Consider the following 17,769-nt stretch of genomic DNA (forward strand, 5'->3'; position numbering starts at 1 on the left):
AAAATAGCTCAAATAACTTTCTTACAATAAAATTTTTGGCAGTTTAAAAAACATAATAAGTATTGTTTTCAATCTCAAGACTCAAAGTAACGATTAAACAACAGTGAAATTTAACCTAAATTTACTTCTCCTTCAAGCATAAACATAAAAAACCATCAGCCCTGTCAACGTGTTACCAGCTAAGAACAAGCAAAGCCCAATCTGTTTTTAGGAATCTGCAGAGGAAAGCAAAAGAGGGTGGCATAGGATTTTGTCTAATATTATGTCTGAAACTCTTAATGAAAGACCTCCATTGGAGAGTGCTTCCAACGCGCCTAAACAAAAAAAAAAGTACACAATATCTAATGCCAAAACCAGTTGAGTTGCAGTTTGTAGTAATTGAAGTACAGAAAACCAACAAGGAAGACCCAAAGTGTGTTTTAAATGCAGTTTTGCAAAGACAAAAAGGAAAAAGAAAAAAAAAACAGAACAGCAAACAATAACAACAAATGACCTCGGATACGCAAAAAATAAAAATATAAAAAAAATCACAAATTAAAAATTTACATTCAACTCCTCGAAAAACTTCTCTATTTTCACAATTTTTCATCGGGACTCGTGCAAATCTATAAGCTTTCACTTTCTTTTACTCCCTGTAGTTCTGTATTTTCCAAGTTGCATTATATACCCAGAAACGAACCTTGTTTTCCTTAAACCCTTTCTTTATTTTCAATATCAATAAATATATATACATACACAAAAGCTGCATTTTCTTTTACTTAAAAAACTCTTGTCTTTGTCTTTTTCTCTCAAAAAAAATTTAGGGTTTAAAATCTGCTGTGCTACAATGTCTCAAGCAGGTCACTTTGGCCGTGGTAGTTTGCTCATGCCACTACATTTTCCTGGGATATTGTTTTTGCCCACAAGGTTCTTTTTTTCCCCGTTTCTTCCTTTTCTTTTCCCATCATTTTAAGGTGCTATTTTGCTGTGCTAAATTCTGGGGTTTGATTTTTTTTATTTTTTTGGGGATTTTTTTATAGATTTTGTTTTATTTTCTTTTAAAAGAATGTTTGGGGTTTATTAAAATTTAGGCATTTTTTTACTATGCTATATAAAGTGTGGTTTTTTAGCTTAGTTTATTACAATGTTGTCTGATACTGCAATTTTGCTTGCTTTTGTACTATACCCAGAAAAAAAATGGGGGCTTGTTATTGCTTTTGCTTCTGTTGCTGTTGGAATGTTTGGTTGCTTGTTCTATATATATTATGGTATTTGATTTAGATTGTATGAGTAAAAATGTAGGAGGCTTAAGGTTTGAATGTAAATAATTATTAGAAGCTGTGGTGTCAAGGTCTCTTCTGTAATTGATTGGAATAGTTTTTAAGAGTTTAAATCTCACTGTTAGGCAGATATTGCAAATTTTCATAATGTGCTTGCTTATATTAAGGTCTCTAGTTGCAATTTGTTGGATTATTTGGAATTTCGGATTGATGGACTAGTTTATAACATGCGCTTTTCAGATTCGACTTATATAATATCCCGTGTTAACAATGTATATGAGTGATGTTGATTTCATAGTGTTTTCGATGGCTTCCGAGTCTTACCTGAAGTTGTAGTTTAGATTCTCGGGATAAACTGTGCCTGTGTCTCAGATATACATTTGCATTAGCTAAACAATACCATATAGTAACCTTCCGTAGGTCCGGGAAACCATGAATCTATGTAGATCTTGGTGTGCATAAAAGTTTGTGGGGTTGAAAGTTTCATCGACAAGTTGGGATGATTGTACGATGTATGCGGGGGGTTTAATGAATCGAATCGGTGGAAAAATATTTGAAATAGACCAGAAGTGGGAATGTTTAAAAGAAAAAGGTGGCACCACCACAATAATATATTATTCATAATGACTGCATCTAAAGTTCTTGCATCATAATTTTCATTCTCCTTTTTCCCTACCAAAACTTTTTCCTCCACCATTAAAAGTTTCAATCATACCGGCTTTCCTATTTTGAATCTCCTTGAGTTCGGCATGCTTTTGTTTCGTACCCCACCCTGGCTAAGTAACTTATTAACTTGTGAGCCAGACGGTCAAGCCGGATGCTCTTGTCTCATACTCTTTTGCTTTTGCTTCATATCGGTGAGAGTATGCAGCAAAGAGTGATGATCATTGTAGGTTCTGCAAACTGCACTTTAGTACATGCCTTGTCGTGTAACCCGGAAATATGGCTATACATTTGGTCTTTGATGAAGTTGCATAAGTTTGGTTATGATTGTTTTCTGGTTTTGAAATGACAGGTCGAGAGACAATGCAACCGATGCTTGCTGGAGGGATTCTGCTGTATTCCGACATTAGTTGCGAAAGACCCGTCTTTGTAACGAGTTGGTGGAAATCAAGGATTGAAATACAAGTTTGGAAATAGGGAATGAAGCAATTGGTCCGTGTAGCAGATAGGTTAAAAATTATTGTAAATGTATCCATCTATTTTTGAATTATTTAGATGATAGAACTATGGTTTAGCTTTTATTTCTTCAGTTTTTTTCTTTTACTGCCATTAAACTATTGATCAGAGATTTCGTTTGCTCCCTTTGCATTTTATTGATAAAGTGATGGCTTGGATTTTTTTGGTGAATTACAAGAGGGCAAAGCTCTAACAATAACGCGATTAGCGCGACTTAAACCTAGGTCAGGTCTGAGGCGGTGAATACTTTATCTATCAGGCCAACACATGGGTTCAATAGCTTGGATTCTTTTTAAAGGCATTCAGTTGACATATTTTTACCCTTAAATTTGGGCTTCCAATAACATCTCTAATTTGGATAAATTAATAATATTATAAAAATACATAAATATTTTTTTTCCAAATAAAAAATAAAATGGGTGAATTCCAAATTTAAACCATAAATAGAACAAATTTACAGTAGCAATAGACAAAATTAAATCCTAGATTGAAGCAACATTCTTTTTGGGCGGTTAAAGGAACCTAGAGCGCCTACACTCGAGGGGACGACCATGAGGAAATCGCTTCAAATCAGCACAATAATTGTAAACCATGTGGTATTTCTGTGCCCATCGGAGCCATCTTCTTCCAGTAGCATCCAGTGCCCGAGTTCGCCAAACATCGGTTCCGACGGAGTTCCATGAATAGGCATTAAAATTCCTATAATACGCCTTGAAAGGAGCTTTCGACCAATCGGTTTTCACCTGCCCGCCTCTTGTCGCCCATTCATCTGCATCCCACAGGCTTGAGTATACCTTCATCGGCTGGTTTTTGGGGAAGGGAACTCCAATGGATTCTTCATTGTTGAATACTCTGATCGGAATGTTGTCCACCATGAAACTGGTGAGTTGAGAAAAAAAAAACAAAGGAGTTAGTTCATCTTTTTCAGAGATTTTAAAGACTTCGAAAGAGGCATATTTTTGGGTATATTATAGTTTTAGTCTTTTCACTATGTTGAGATTTAATCTCTCTATTTTGATTTAGTATAATTTAGTCCATCGTTGTTAAATGATGGTTGCTACCGTTTAAAATTATGTGAATTCTTTCTTAAATGGTCATAAGCATTTGGCTAATTTTGTTATTAGTTGAACATGATCTATTAGAGTTCAACGTGGGCATTAAGTTTTGGGATCTACTAAATTTTTTAAAATTTTGGGATTTAATGAGAATTTTAAAAATATAATGGTTTAACTAATTTTTCAAAACATTTGTAGGGCTTAGTTAGAATTTTTTAAAATTAAGGGTTTAAGTTAAATTTTCAATAAAAATAAAAGACTTAGTGGAAATTTTCTAAATTTTTTAGCCTCTTAAGTTCTGCTCCCGATACTACATGACTTTTGACTATATGGCTAAAAAGCAATTAATAGTGTTATCAATTTGAGCCTGAGTACCGAATTATATCAAAATAACTTGAATGACTGAATCTCAAAACATAGCATAGTGGAGGGACTGAAACCAAATTAGACCAACATTTTAATCTTACGTAATGCCTTGCGGGCTCCAGATAATTGAATAGGTGTGGAAATTCTTTGTTGGGTCGAACCATAGGTAGAATTGTTGTTCCCTGTCACCTTTACCTTGGGAGTAGACATTAGTGTGCACAATGTATGGATCTCCACTTAAGTTACCTAAGAATTCAAAGTCTATCTCATCGTGGTTTGGCCCTTCTGAAGACAGCTGCAACCAAAATTAGACATCACAAAACATGGTTTCCTACACTTGCAAAAAATATAGATAGTTCATGTGTTTTAAATATGTTTAAGTATAGATTAGAGTTGGCATGTAATGTTTAAGCTAATATCTAGGCTGATAGAATGACTTGATTGATACAATATTGGTATTTTTGAGGACTCAATTAAAATATTTTACTATTAGAGATCAATTTAGAATCCATATCACAATTTGGGGGCGTTTGGTGCAATTAATTCAAAAAAGTTAGACAAAGAGCTTACATAGAAAGCAGTAACAGTGCCGGCAGAGTTGCCAGAGACAAGCTTGATTTGCATGTCGATTCTTCCAAACAAGTACTCTCTTTTAGACCTGAAACCTGAACCAGAGGCCTTATCGAGACTAAGTGTAAGAAGCCTCCCACCATTGAGTATCTCAGAACGTTTGTCACCCCATGTCAGATCAAACTCTTGGTAAAAATCACCAGCTGATGCAGCCAAGAAACAACTAAAAACAATTGAAACCAAAAGCAACACTGAAAACCATGAAGTTGCCATCTATATTAAAGAGAGAAAGGATTGTAATTTTTGAATTTGCTAGGAGCCCTTTACTTCCCTTATATAGGTAATCACAAGAGGGACCATAAAATAATTAGATATATATGTAGGATGCGTGACCAAGAACCAACTACAGAGCAAATATAGCTGGAAAGGACAGTGCACTAGCTAGAAATCTTTGTTTGAAAGCTGAGTATATGGGGTTGCGTTATTAGACACAACTTTATTTACAAAGGGACCAGCCCTCACCAAATAGGAATACATGCAAACGTGCCTATCTATGCATTGTTATAAAAAAACCAGGCTTGGTTTATTGTTTAGTAGTGAAGCAAGATGATGGCTTGTATCAGTAACAAGAGTGGCTTGTGGTGGTATTTGGGTTAACAATGTCCTGTTGGAGGGATCGACATTGCTTGGGGTTATAAAAAGGAGGGTGATGTTAAAAGAAGGAAAAAGAATGCTTGAGAATTTGGTAAAGAAAAAAAGGTTGTATGTGGGGATTTACACACGTGAACTGAGTTGTTTATTTGTTTTAGTGGATTCGTTCTCCTTTTTAGAAACCATTGCTCATTGCCAGTTAGATGATACCTTTCTCTTCTTCTTTAATACTGCTTTAGTAAGGTTATAGAGATATGATGAACTCGAAAAACGCGGATTTTGATAATCATGTTAAGCATTCAACGTAAATTTGATCAATTAACCACCCTGGTTATAGGTGTTTTTATTCTAAGTATAGTCATATCAATCCATTCTTCAGCTAATGTTTTTCAATTTTCATGTTCTTCATTGCTTTTAATTCTCATGAAATCAAGGTAAGCCTTGCCATCTAGTTTCCTTGCAAAGAATTCCTTCAAGTACTTCTCCAAAGGGATTCGTTGAAAAATTGCAGGGTTATTTGGACCGATAAGGCTAAGTGCAGGGCCTAATTCCGAGTCTAACTTGGAGCTATAAAACGTTGCGATTGATAGCCTCTGTTTGGTTGAGTTTACAACCGCTCTATGCTCGATGCTACGGTATATCCCATTGCTCAAAATCTGCAGACCAAACACACAAAATACAATCATCATTGTTAGGAAATGACTCAATTGGAGCAATTGCAATATATATGTATATATACCTCCATGATGTCTCCAATGTTAACCACAAAAGCATTGGGAAGTGGCTTAATGGGAACCCATTTCCCATCTTTTCGAACTTGCAGGCCATCGGTTTCGTCGAGCTGAAGGAGAATCGTCAAAGCATCAGCATCGGAATGGGGACTGAAACCAATGACCATATCAGGTTCAGGGCATGGTGGATAGTAATTCATTCTCATTGCTTGCACCCCATCATTGAACAGCTGTTTTATTTCATCAGCATCCATATTTAAGGCCTTAGCCATGTAACCTAATATCCTCATAGCTAGATTTTTCACTTGAACACAATACACTTCCAGGGTCTCTCTGCATCAAAATCATTAAAAAGAAAAACACTGTAAATCGAAGTCTCAAATTCCAAAGTTGAAAATAACCATGGGAGAGATACCTTAACTTAAAGGGAAGTTTTTCAAATACGTCAATGTTCCTAAGATTGTATGGCAGTGTGGTTATATAGAACATATCAGACCAATCTAGCTTCTGATCTTGTGAAACTACAAAAGCTTGACCAAACCCTTCATGGTTATCTGGTTTTTGCCACAAAAGCTTCTTGTCTTCATGTGGTAGTTTGAAGAAATTCACAATCTCCAACTTGAATTCATCCAACAATGATATACTAACACCATGATTCACTACCTATTATTTGCAAAAGAACTTGTTTTAACAATTTCAACCAAAATACCAACAAGGTAATAAGGCATATACCTGGAAGAAACCCCAGTGGCTGCAAGCAGAGTGTAGGGTTTGAAGTTCAGAGTCAACGAAATCCCCAGCAGCTAGTTTGTGAAGATCGATGATGGGGACAGATGGAATGTGAGGACTGGGGGAGATGGAGTGAAGCTCTTCATGCGGGCGCAGGTACCTAGGTGGGATTTTGGTGAGGGGGTACTTGGCCAACTCTTGAACACTGGGAACTATCATGGATTTCCCAAGGTTGACAAATTCTGTATCCATAAGTGCTTAAGTCTTAGGATTGGCAGAGTGCTTTCAAGTCTTCATGAAAATGAACCATAAAAAAAGAGTTGGAATCTTTCTCTCTTTGGAGGCGGCTGCATTATTATATAAAATAAAAATAAAAAATCAGCTCTTGATAGTGAGAGAATCAAATTGCATTAATTTCAGAAATCGTGTAGAACTGGGAGTGAGAAATGGTAAAACAGTGGACTTGTTTTTCGTGCTTGAATTTTAATTCTGAAGTTATCAATGTCGACCGCGGTTACTTAAATATTAATTACAACAGAATTGATTTTATTTAAAATTTGTTATTAAAGTTTTTTTTTTATCCTTTAATAAAAGAATAGATGTGAAATTGAATGAATATGTAAAGTTTAAGGGATAACCTTAAATATAAACACTAAATTTTATCAACATATAGGGATTAATTTGTCCTTTTATTCGATAGAATGGTTGAAATGCAATTCAATATATAGTATAGGAGTTTTGTGACACTTTTACCACTACTTTTATTCCATAAACATTTAAATTAATCTCTGATTTCTCCACCCTCCCCAAGTATTAATCTGTTGTTTGTTAGGTCTTTATCTGGAGGCCTGACCCGAAGATAGCTCAGCCCATTTACACATGAAATTAGGCTAACCCATGGACAAAAATAATTTTGACATGCTTAAGTTGTTTCAAAGAATTTCGCTTTGGCATGGTCTTCACACACTTCCATTTTGCAATTTAACTCCCCTAATATTTGGAGCAATCATAAACATTAGACGTGTCCATGAATCGGGTCAAATCGAGTTTAAATATGATATTAATATACTTTATATTTATTTAAGCCTAATTCGAACTAAAATATGAGCTTAAAATTTTTCCCAAAATCGCTTATATTTATAAGTAACTAACCAAATTCATTTTAAGCCCGTCTTAATTTTTATTTTTTAAGAAAATATTTATATTATTTTTAATTAATATTTAGTACGTTATCTTTTCATTTATTAAATTTTATATATAAACATCTTAACATTTTTTAATATTTGCATTATTGTAATATATATTATTATATTTTTAGTTTTTATATGTTATAAATTATATAATATATATAAATAACATAATATGCGGAAAATATTTTTATAATTTTATTTACTAAGTTTATGTCCGGTTGACTCGTAACATCAACTCAAAGAGAAACTTAAATAATAATATAGATAATATAATATACTATAAACATAGAAAATGGGCTAGGTCTAAGCCTAATTTTTTTTCAAAACCTCCAAAATTTAAGACGAATAACTCGATCCATTATCAAATCTATCCAACACATTGACTTTTCCAATGATAGAAGCAGAAGCTACGAGAAGCCCTTTAAAACTTGAAATTACAAATTAAAAAAAATTAATATTTTTTTTGTAGCATTAAAAATTAAAACCAAAGTTTAAATCTTTTTAGTGTTGGATTTTATATATTTTAAAATATATTTTCTACACAACGTGGATGCCACATAATTTAATACTAATATTATTATGATGTACAAATAAAAAATTAGTGTATTCACCTATCAACCGAGTTTCAATTCAATTGTGAAATTACAAAATTGTTATTTTTTATAAAGGGATAAATATCATATTTTGAGGATATTTATGTCATTTTATATATTGAAAAATCTAGAAAATATACCAACATGATAAGAATAATAAGATTTGAACTCAAGACATCATTGTCTTTGGTATCTCAACTTTATGATTTCAATCAAAATTATATAAAATATTTTCACCACATTGTAAATGCGTCATAATTTGATATTTATTAAAAAATAAAAATATCAAAGGGAGGAGGATAAGGTTTTAAAACCTAAATTTATTCTAATATATAAAGTTATTAACAAAAGATTATTCCTAACCTTTTCTTTTAAATCAGATAATGATCTAAAATTATGCACGTTGCATAGAAAGTTTTCAATATTCCAATTTTTTATACATTGTATTTTTAATTAATTAAAATAAAAGAATGGACCGAAACAAAATACATGTTACACCTATTGCTGGGACCGACTCATAATTGAAATTTATATTATATCTATTAATTGAGTTCGAGTCTTGACCAAACGCATTATCTTCCTATTTATGGATTAGAATGGATTATAAATAATTCTGAATATTATGTGAAAAAACAAATATAATAAAATTATTAAAATAATAATAATAACAAAATTGGTAACATCATGAAGCCATTTAAATGTACTTGTTTCCGCTCAACATGGCAAATATGTTTCTTATTTAATTAACAAAGCAAAGTGCAAAAGTCATAGCAATATATCACGTGCTTCAATTATATATATATATATATATATAACAAATAACCAATATAGTTATTTTCTTATTTGTTGAGACTTGACAGATGAAGAATGTGACAATTAAAGGATTCCATTTTAACTACAAATGGCACGTTGCATTTCAGTACTGTATTGGTTTTAAATGAAAAGATTTCAATCAATTAAAATAAAAGCTAGACATTACATCAACTTTGTCAACCTTTATATAATACACTTTCAATGATACGTAAAGCACGAATTACACATTTTTTTATTGAATCAACCACGAATTATCAACTTCTAATTAAGCTTGTAATTTTTTAGGTAAATTATAAAAATAGTCATTTTGTTTGCTTTATATTACATTTTAAATATTTATGTTTGAAATGTTACGTTTTAGTCACTTACGTTATCATTTTTTTTAGGAAGTGGTCACTCTACCGGTCCTAAGTGGCGGTCCAAATGTATTTTAAATACCAACTTGGATGTCCTACGTGATAGTCCAAATTAAATTTATTTAATTAAAAACCTATTTTTGTTCCAGCAACTGAACATCCAAGTTGGCATTTAAAGCCTATTTGGACTGTCTTTAGGAAGGTAACGAAGTTTAATGGTAGAGGTGACCACTTCGTAACAAAATGATAATGTAAGTGACTAAAACGTAACATTTCAAACATAAATGACTAAAATATAATCTGAGACAAAAGTAAGTGATTATTTATAAAATTTACCCTAATTTTTTGAATCAAAATACTTTTTATATTCATTCTATAGTTTATAAAAATTAATTTTTTCGATTATTCTTAATAACATCGTGAAACCAACTAATTAAATATGTTTCCCCATAACGTGGCAAATTGATGATCACACATGTTTCTTAATTAATTAATAAAGCAAAGTCCAAAAGTGATGGGGTTTAGTTGTTTAATTATCTTATTTGTGGGCAGATGAAGAAGGTGACAGATTAGGGAGATCCATTTTTATCTTATTTGTTGATAAGTAACATTTAACTAACTAAAATTTAAAGGTCAAATTGTGGACTAATTAAAATAAATACATAAAGGCAACCATTGGTACTGAAATGATACACTAATACGTAAGAAAATATTTGAAGAGAGTTGATGTCATCATCATTTCAGTCATTGGTTTGATTCATAATTAAAATAAATTTTACAAAATCATTTACTAAGTACATTTAATTGTATTTTTTTAAATCTTGGATAAATATTATTAAATAAGGTGACACAAACTTAAAGCCTATGTCCGATGCCACGGTTCAAAAATAAATAATACAATCTTTTAAAGGAAATAACGAATATTAATGAAACTTTAAATATTAAGAAAGTGAAACTAAGTCAAGTCTCTCCGGATGCTGCGTCCGCGTCCTAACCTAGTGAGTTATCAGTAAATATGGAAATAAAAAGGGAGTGAGCTGTGAAGCTCAGTGTGGGTTCCATCACAAGATAATCAGTACAAACATTAGACAAAACATGCAGAATATCAATTCGTAGAACAAATCACAAATAACTAACAATACAGAAAATCGGTAAATCCGATCATTCTCATCAACATAACATCTCAATGTTCTAAGAATAAACACAATTTAGGCAAATTCATTTATTGTATGGTTGGTACATCAAATCTTCCTCCATTATTTAGGCAAATTTAGGATCAACCTTTACATTTATAAATTCATGACCTTTACCAGGTTTGATAGGTACAATAGCCAAGGCGTCTTTAGTAGTAGGGGTGTTCAAATAGTTGGTTTGATTATTAACCAAATTGAACTAACATTGGCTGAATTAACCGAACTATATAGTCCTTTAACCATTAACCAAACCAAATTTAAAAAAAAAATTAATTGAAATTTATATGTTTTTGTCTTTTGGTTAAAACAAGTATAAAACATATCAAAAAAAAATATTGATAATGTTCATTTGTCTTGAAAGTTGACCTAAATTTTAAGTCTTGAAACACTACATAATTAGTAAGTTTGGTTAATTCAATTAATTACCCGATTTTGAACTGAATTAACCTATAATCGAAATTCTAAAAACCATTAACCAACTTCTGACCAATTAACCAAATTAGATCGGTTCAGTCGGTTAATTGGTTAATTCGGTTTGAATCGAAGTTTGAACACCTATTTAGTAGGAACATCTTTGCCTTGACCTCTACGTCAATCACAACCATTCGACCAACTCCAACAACTTCGTTGATGGGTACACCTATGCCACGACACAAACATATATTTCTCATTTCTCTTCTTTTTTCTTAGCCACTTTTGGCAAGTTAAGCTTGTACTTCCATGCTCCTCCTCTGAAATTGCAAAATTAGATGTTGAATTTGATGTATAAAAGCCTATCCCAATGATATGACGTATTTCGACATGACAAATTAAGCACTTTTCACTCTTAAAAAGCTTATTTTCGAGCAATTATTCGAGTCTTTTTATTGTTTTTCCATACTTATGTTAGAATTTACTTTAATTGTAATTTTTATGATTTTATGAATAAAAACCTCATTTACATATTTATATGAGCTTAATAGTGGCTAAGGCATTTTCAAGGACTTAACAGAGAGAGAATGAGGAAGGAATTGCAGTGTTGCAACCTCAAGAGATTGATGTCACAACCTAGTGTTCTTTGACTCACAAGGTAGTGACATCACTTCCTAATGTCGCGATGTCGATTGTAACTCCTAAACCGGTCTTAAATCCTAAATTAACCATATATATACCCTAAACCATATTTATTAAACCCTAAACTATAATAATAATTAAATTAAATATTTTAAAATTAATACTATCTCTTTTACGATTATATAAGAAATTATTTAATATATAAACTAAAAAAATCAGTAATGTATCCAAAAAAACTAATTTTTTCCATTTTTAACAAATATTTTAAATTATATTAAATCCCTGAGCATTAGCGGCGCTTACTTAAAAACGCCACTAAATCCCCGAAAGCTCAGAAAACGGCGTCGTTGGGCTTAGGTATTTTTGCGGCGTTTTCTCAAAAACGCCGCTAAATCCCTGAGCATTAGCGGCGCTTACTTAAAAATGCCACTAAATCCCCGAAAGCTCAGAAAACGATGTCGTTGAGCTTAGGTTTTTTTGTGGCGCTTTCACAAAAACGCCGCTAAAGTTCTGACTATTAGCGGCGCATACTTAAAAACGCCACTAAATCCCTGAAAGCTCAGGAAACGGCGTCGTTGGGCTTAGGTATTTTTGCGGTGCTTCCCAAAAAACGTCGCAAAAGCCCTGAGCATTAGCGGGGCATACTTAAAAACGCCACTGAATCCCCGAAAGCTCAGAAAACGATGTCGTTGGGCTTAGGTTTTTTTGTAGCGCTTTCTCAAAAACGCCGCTAAAGCCCTGAGCATTAGCGGCGCTTTCTGGAAAACGCCGCTAATGCCTATTTTCAGCGGCGTTTTTCGTGATGCGCCGCTAATGGTCGATCTTTAGCGGCGTTTTTTATCCAACCGCCGCTAAAAGCCTATTTTGGTGTAGTGAGAGATCCATTTTTATCTTATTTGTTGATAAGTAACATTTAACTAACTAAAATTTAAAGGCCAAATTGTGGGTTAATTAAAATAAATACATAAAGGCAACCATTGTTACTGAAATGATACACTAATACGTAAGAAAATATTTGAAGAGAGTTGATGTCATCATCATTTCAGTCATTGGTTTGATTCATAATTAAAATAAATTTTACAAAATCATTTAATAAGTACATTTAATTGTATTTTTTAAAATTTTGGATAAATATTATTAAATAAAGTGACACAAACTTAAAACCCATGTCCCATGCCACGGTTCAAAAATAAATAATACAATCTTTTAAAGGAAATAACGAATATTAATGAAACTTTAAATATTAAGAAAGAGAAACTAAGTCAAGTCTCTCCGGATGCTGCGTCCGCGTCCTAACCTGGTGAGTTATCAGTAAATATGGAAATAAAAAGGGAGTGAGCTATGAAGCTCAACGTGGGTTCCATCACAAGATAATCAGTACAAACAGTAGACAAAACATACAGAATATCAATTCGTAGAACAAATCACAAATAACTAACAATACAGAATATCGGTAAATTCGATCATTCTCATCAACATAACATCTCAATGTTCGAAGGATAAACACAATTTAGGCAAATTCATTGATTGTACGGTTGGTACATCAGATCTTCCTCCATTATTTAGGAAAATTTAGGATCGACCTTTACATTTATAAATTCATGACCTTTATCAGGTTTGATACGTACAATAGCCAAGGCGTCTTTAGTAGTAGGGGTGTTCAAACAGTTGGTTCGATTATTAATCAAATTGAACTAACATTGACTGAATTAACTGAACTATATAGTCCTTTAACCATTAACCAAACCAAATTTAAAAAAAAGATTAATTGAAATTTATATGTTTTTGTCTTTTGGTTAAAACAAGTATAAAACATATCAAAAAAAATATTGATAATGTTCATTTGTCTTGAAAGTTAACCTAATTTTTAAGTCTTGAAACACTACATAATTAGTAAGTTTGGTTAATTCAGTTAATTACCCGATTTTGAACTGAATTAACCGGTAATCGAAATTCTAAAAAACCATTAACCGACTTCCGACCAATTAACCAAATTAGATCGGTTCAGTCGGTTAATTCGGTTTGAACCGAAGTTTAAACACCCCTATTTAGTAGGAACATCTTTGCCTTGACCTCTACGTCAATCACAACCATTCAACCAACTCCAACAACTTCATTGATGGGTACACCTATGCCACGACACAAACATATATTTCTCATTTCTCTTCTTTTTTCTTAGCCACTTTTGGCAAGTTAGGCTTGCACTTCCATGCTCTTCCTCTGAAATTGCAAAATTGGATGTTGAATTTGATGTATAAGAGCCTATCCCAATGATGTGTCATATTTCGACATGACAAATTAAGCACTTTTCACTCTTAAAAAGCTTGTTTTCGAGCAATTATTCGAGTCTTTTTATTGTTTTTCCATCCTTATGTTAGAATTTACTTTTATTGTAATTTTTATGGTTTTATGAATAAAAACCTCATTTACATATTTATGTGAGCTTAATAGTGGCTAAGGCATTGTCAAGGACTTAACAGAGAGAGAATGAGGAAGGAATTGCAGTGTTGCAACCTCAAGAGATTGATGTCACAACCTAGTGTTCTTTGACTCACAAGGTCGTGACATCACTTCCTAATGTCGCGATGTCAATTGTTCCACTTAGCCAAGGAAACCATCTCATCAAGCCTCAATGTCATGATCTCCAATCTTCAATGTCACAGCACAGAGCTACCTGACTTGCTAGGTCATGACATCAGGCTTGTGATGTCGCAGCATAACTTCTAGAATCGATCAAGGAGATCAAGCTCTTAACTCATAGTGTCGTGACGTTGAACTTGTGGTGTCGCGACCTAGGACCCTTTGAGTAGTGGTGTCGCAACCATACCTTCCCAGTGTCGTGATATTGAGTTCATCACAGCCAAATCAAGAGGGCAACATGAAGAATTTTTAGGTCAAACTTGCCATATTGGAGTTTAATATTAGGGGACAAATATGTAATTGATAGATTATTATTTTGCCTATAAATACCAACTTATAATCAAATATTAGGGGATAATTAAAGTGTTAGTATAGTTTTAAAAGTTAGAATTGTTAGAATAGCTACTAGGATTTTTAGGTTAAATTAGTCCAGGGACCATTTTCTAGGTTACTATTATTTCTACAAAATCTTGTTCATTACTTTGTCTTTTTCTTTTCAATTGAAGAATTTATGGATTGGGCATTCAATAATCTCTTGGATTGAAGTTTTTTCTACCCCAAAATCAAGAATTTTACGCACTATTCCTAAGCATTTCTCAACCTTTGCAATTTCATCCTTATATTTTGTTTTATTGCATGAAATTGATTTGCTTGTTTAATTGTGTTATAGGTATTGATTGCTAAATTACTTGGGTGATTAGTTAACTGGATTGTTAGAATATTATTTTTTACCTAAAATACTCAATTGAACAATTTAGACTAAATTAAATACTATAAAAACTTAGAATTGACAACATTGAGTGGAAATTAAGATAGGTGAGACCAAGAGGAGAATGTATTGAGTAAAATTTGATTTAGTTCGACTTAATTGAGTAAGGTTGAGAGGATCATTCAATTAATGTTCTTTATTTGATTAAATTAAGACGAGAGGTAAAATTTGTTGAGTAAGGGAATTGTCGATTGAGTCATTATGTATAATTTTATTGCTAGCATGAAAGTTTCATGCTACTTGAAAATTTTATGCTTAATTACTTTTACTAATTTTTAAACAAATCACTTGTTTTGGACTGTCGTAGTAATTCAATAGCCTTTCTCTTGCATGTTAGTTTTATTCTTTGCTTTATTTTGCACAATCTCCTTTAGGTTTGATCCTCGCACAATCACCTTTATTGTTTGGTTGACAAAATGTAGGATTATGAAAAAGCCCTCAGATTGCAACCGCTGTAAACAGTTTTGTTCAATCTTCTGTTAGAATAGAAGTTGGAACAGAATTGGAGAGTTTGAATAACAAATCCAATATGTAAGTGAGTTAAAGAAATATATAAAGAGAGAATCAACGCAAGATATTTGCTAACGCAGTTCAGGTTCTCCAATCTTACATCTACGAAGCCTCGATCAGAGAATGATTTTATTCAACAATTCATCCGGTACAACTATTGGCTAAAGGCTGATCTACCCTCTCCCGTTAGATAATTGCAGCCCTAAAGTCGAACGCAGATTATTACAAATCACTTTCCTCAAACACCTCACATTACATTCGATATCTCTCCATAAACATCCCTAAACAAGGGATGCCCAAATACAATATATTAGTTGAATATTTATCTCAAAAAGTTCTTCATAAGCAAGCTCCCCAAAAGCTTCAAATTCTCAAAAAAATGACAAGGATAAACATAAGCATATTCAACACTTCAAACTTTTGTTATGCCCTCCAAGTCAGTCAAATGGATAAAGATGATATTCTGGCACAAAATGCTTCTTCATTTGTTGCATTAACAATATTTAATTAAAAGTCAAATATGCCAACACAAAGACTTTGACTGTTCCAAACTAGTTTGTTCTAACTATTGTTTGAACATGAAATGGGACAAGCAATACAGGCAATGTTTTATCATAAAGAACCTTGAGCTAATCAAACATGAGCTTCAAGCAACGTTCATGTCTCTGCTGGTTTGCCCCTGAAAACATGACCTTTTAATATCAATAATGTCAACCTAAAAGAACTTTGTCTAATATACACCCGTTATAACATTAATTCAAATAGTCCATGAGACTGCAAGATACGGTCATGTTCCACAACTTGTTGTAAGGAACAAATTACCTAAAAATTGTTTAAGTGTGCTAAATTATTATTAATAATTCATTTGCATATATATAAAAAGGGAAAGAATTTGTAATAAATATTGACAAGTGGTATCACCGAGAATTTTGACATTGTAATAAATATTGTTAACTTGAAATGGAAAAATAATATAATCTAGAAGAGCCTAGATAATATAGAGTTTCGTCATTGATGACGACGACTCCACTTAAACATATATAGTCATAGGCCCCAAATTTCAGAATGAAAAACGTGGCATGCCTTTTAAACACTAATCGTGTAAATCATAAAAATTTGTGAAGCGACATTGAGGCAAATTTATGGTTTAAAAAGGAATCAAGCACGTTTTTTGTAATAATTAGCTTTAATTTTGCTTGGGAAAAAGCAACTGTCTTGGTAAACACGGAACAGATGACAATGACTTGGTTTTTTCTATCAACAATTTCAATCAGATAATTATAGCTAAGTCATTACTCAATGTATTAATGCAAATGTTTAAGGCTTTATACGTTTAATGTGTTCATAATTCATTTTTGTTAATGGATGAGAGGGGTTCACACAATGAGCAAATGGCAATCTTTTGTATAATTGAGCTTGAGATTAGGAAGATTATTCTTCTAAATGAAGGCGGCTTAGCGATGATTGAGAGAATTTATATAAAGGGGCTTGGATTTTGGCGTCCTCCCCCTTGAATTAGTGCTTTATTTGGTAGTGGTTGAGGTACAGAATGGTAGATGTCACTAAAAGTAGGGTCTTTTCAGATAAACATGTATTTATTTATAATTAATATAAAAATAACAGTAATGTTGAAAAAAAAAACTAAACGTACCTTATTGAAAATAAAGTACATTCAAAAAGACCCTTAGTCTTAAAATATCAATGTTTCTTAATTTTTGAACTGGGCGAGTTCCTACTTGAGTAAACCTCTTCTATTTAGGTAGTACTTATCCTAGTAAATTCTTTTGGAGTGATATTTTGAGACAAAGTGATTTGAGTAGATTCATTTTACTATCTATATGTATTTATGCTAAAAATAATAATATTTTTAAAGAGGGTGGCATCATGAAAAGTTTTAATCTTTCAATAAATTTAATTAATTGAAATAAAATTAATTTATATTTAAAAATAAATATATTCTAAAAATTTGCGTTTCATTGAAATTATAACATTAACACCCTTAATTTTTTTATGTACAATTCAATACTCATTCAAATGTTATTTTAATTATAAAATGATTGGGCAAACGTTAATTAAACCAACTTCATCCATTCTAAAATGTTTAATTTATAA

The 17,769-nt window shown here is 32.2% G+C and overlaps 2 protein-coding genes and 1 long non-coding RNA gene across 3 annotated transcripts; 1 reads left to right on the forward strand and 2 right to left on the reverse strand.

Annotated features, from left to right (window-relative positions):
* Positions 1 to 200: 200 nt before the first annotated feature.
* LOC105777966 (uncharacterized) lies at positions 201 to 2,609 on the forward strand. The gene is made up of 2 exons (XR_001128471.2): positions 201 to 906; positions 2,275 to 2,609. It is a non-coding gene; the product is annotated as an uncharacterized LOC105777966 (long non-coding RNA).
* Positions 2,610 to 2,766: 157 nt separating this feature from the next.
* On the reverse strand, positions 2,767 to 4,779 carry LOC105777965 (xyloglucan endotransglucosylase protein 1). The gene is made up of 3 exons (XM_012601504.2): positions 4,430 to 4,779; positions 3,961 to 4,154; positions 2,767 to 3,317 (listed from the first exon to the last, which is right to left on the reverse strand). Exons 1-3 carry the CDS (start codon positions 4,700 to 4,702, stop codon positions 2,951 to 2,953), a joined length of 834 nt encoding a protein of 277 aa, XP_012456958.1. The 5' UTR covers positions 4,703 to 4,779; the 3' UTR covers positions 2,767 to 2,950.
* Positions 4,780 to 5,338: 559 nt separating this feature from the next.
* On the reverse strand, positions 5,339 to 6,879 carry LOC105777964 (protein SRG1). Its single transcript, XM_012601503.2, has 4 exons — positions 6,544 to 6,879; positions 6,227 to 6,474; positions 5,820 to 6,144; positions 5,339 to 5,736 (listed from the first exon to the last, which is right to left on the reverse strand). Exons 1-4 carry the CDS (start codon positions 6,790 to 6,792, stop codon positions 5,470 to 5,472), a joined length of 1,089 nt encoding a protein of 362 aa, XP_012456957.1. The 5' UTR covers positions 6,793 to 6,879; the 3' UTR covers positions 5,339 to 5,469.
* Positions 6,880 to 17,769: the final 10,890 nt, after the last annotated feature.

Source organism: Gossypium raimondii, chromosome 10 (genome assembly GCF_025698545.1).
Source record: "Gossypium raimondii isolate GPD5lz chromosome 10, ASM2569854v1, whole genome shotgun sequence".
Lineage (NCBI taxonomy): Eukaryota > Viridiplantae > Streptophyta > Magnoliopsida > Malvales > Malvaceae > Gossypium > Gossypium raimondii.

What these genes read in the sequence shown, in the direction of transcription:
- LOC105777965 (XM_012601504.2), bottom strand. Translation starts at nt 4,702, where the DNA reads ATGGCAACTTCATGGTTTTCAGTGTTGCTTTTGGTTTCAATTGTTTTT. An exon ending in GCACTGTTACTGCTTTCTAT is followed by an intron (nt 4,155 to 4,429) that starts GTAAGCTCTTTG and finishes TTTTGGTTGCAG; the next exon opens with CTGTCTTCAGAAGGGCCAAA. An exon ending in TGGAGCCCGCAAGGCATTAC is followed by an intron (nt 3,318 to 3,960) that starts GTAAGATTAAAA and finishes TCAACTCACCAG; the next exon opens with TTTCATGGTGGACAACATTC.
- LOC105777964 (XM_012601503.2), bottom strand. Translation starts at nt 6,792, where the DNA reads ATGGATACAGAATTTGTCAACCTTGGGAAATCCATGATAGTTCCCAGT. An exon ending in AAACTTCCCTTTAAGTTAAG is followed by an intron (nt 6,145 to 6,226) that starts GTATCTCTCCCA and finishes ATTTTGATGCAG; the next exon opens with AGAGACCCTGGAAGTGTATT. An exon ending in ACATTGGAGACATCATGGAG is followed by an intron (nt 5,737 to 5,819) that starts GTATATATACAT and finishes TTTGGTCTGCAG; the next exon opens with ATTTTGAGCAATGGGATATA.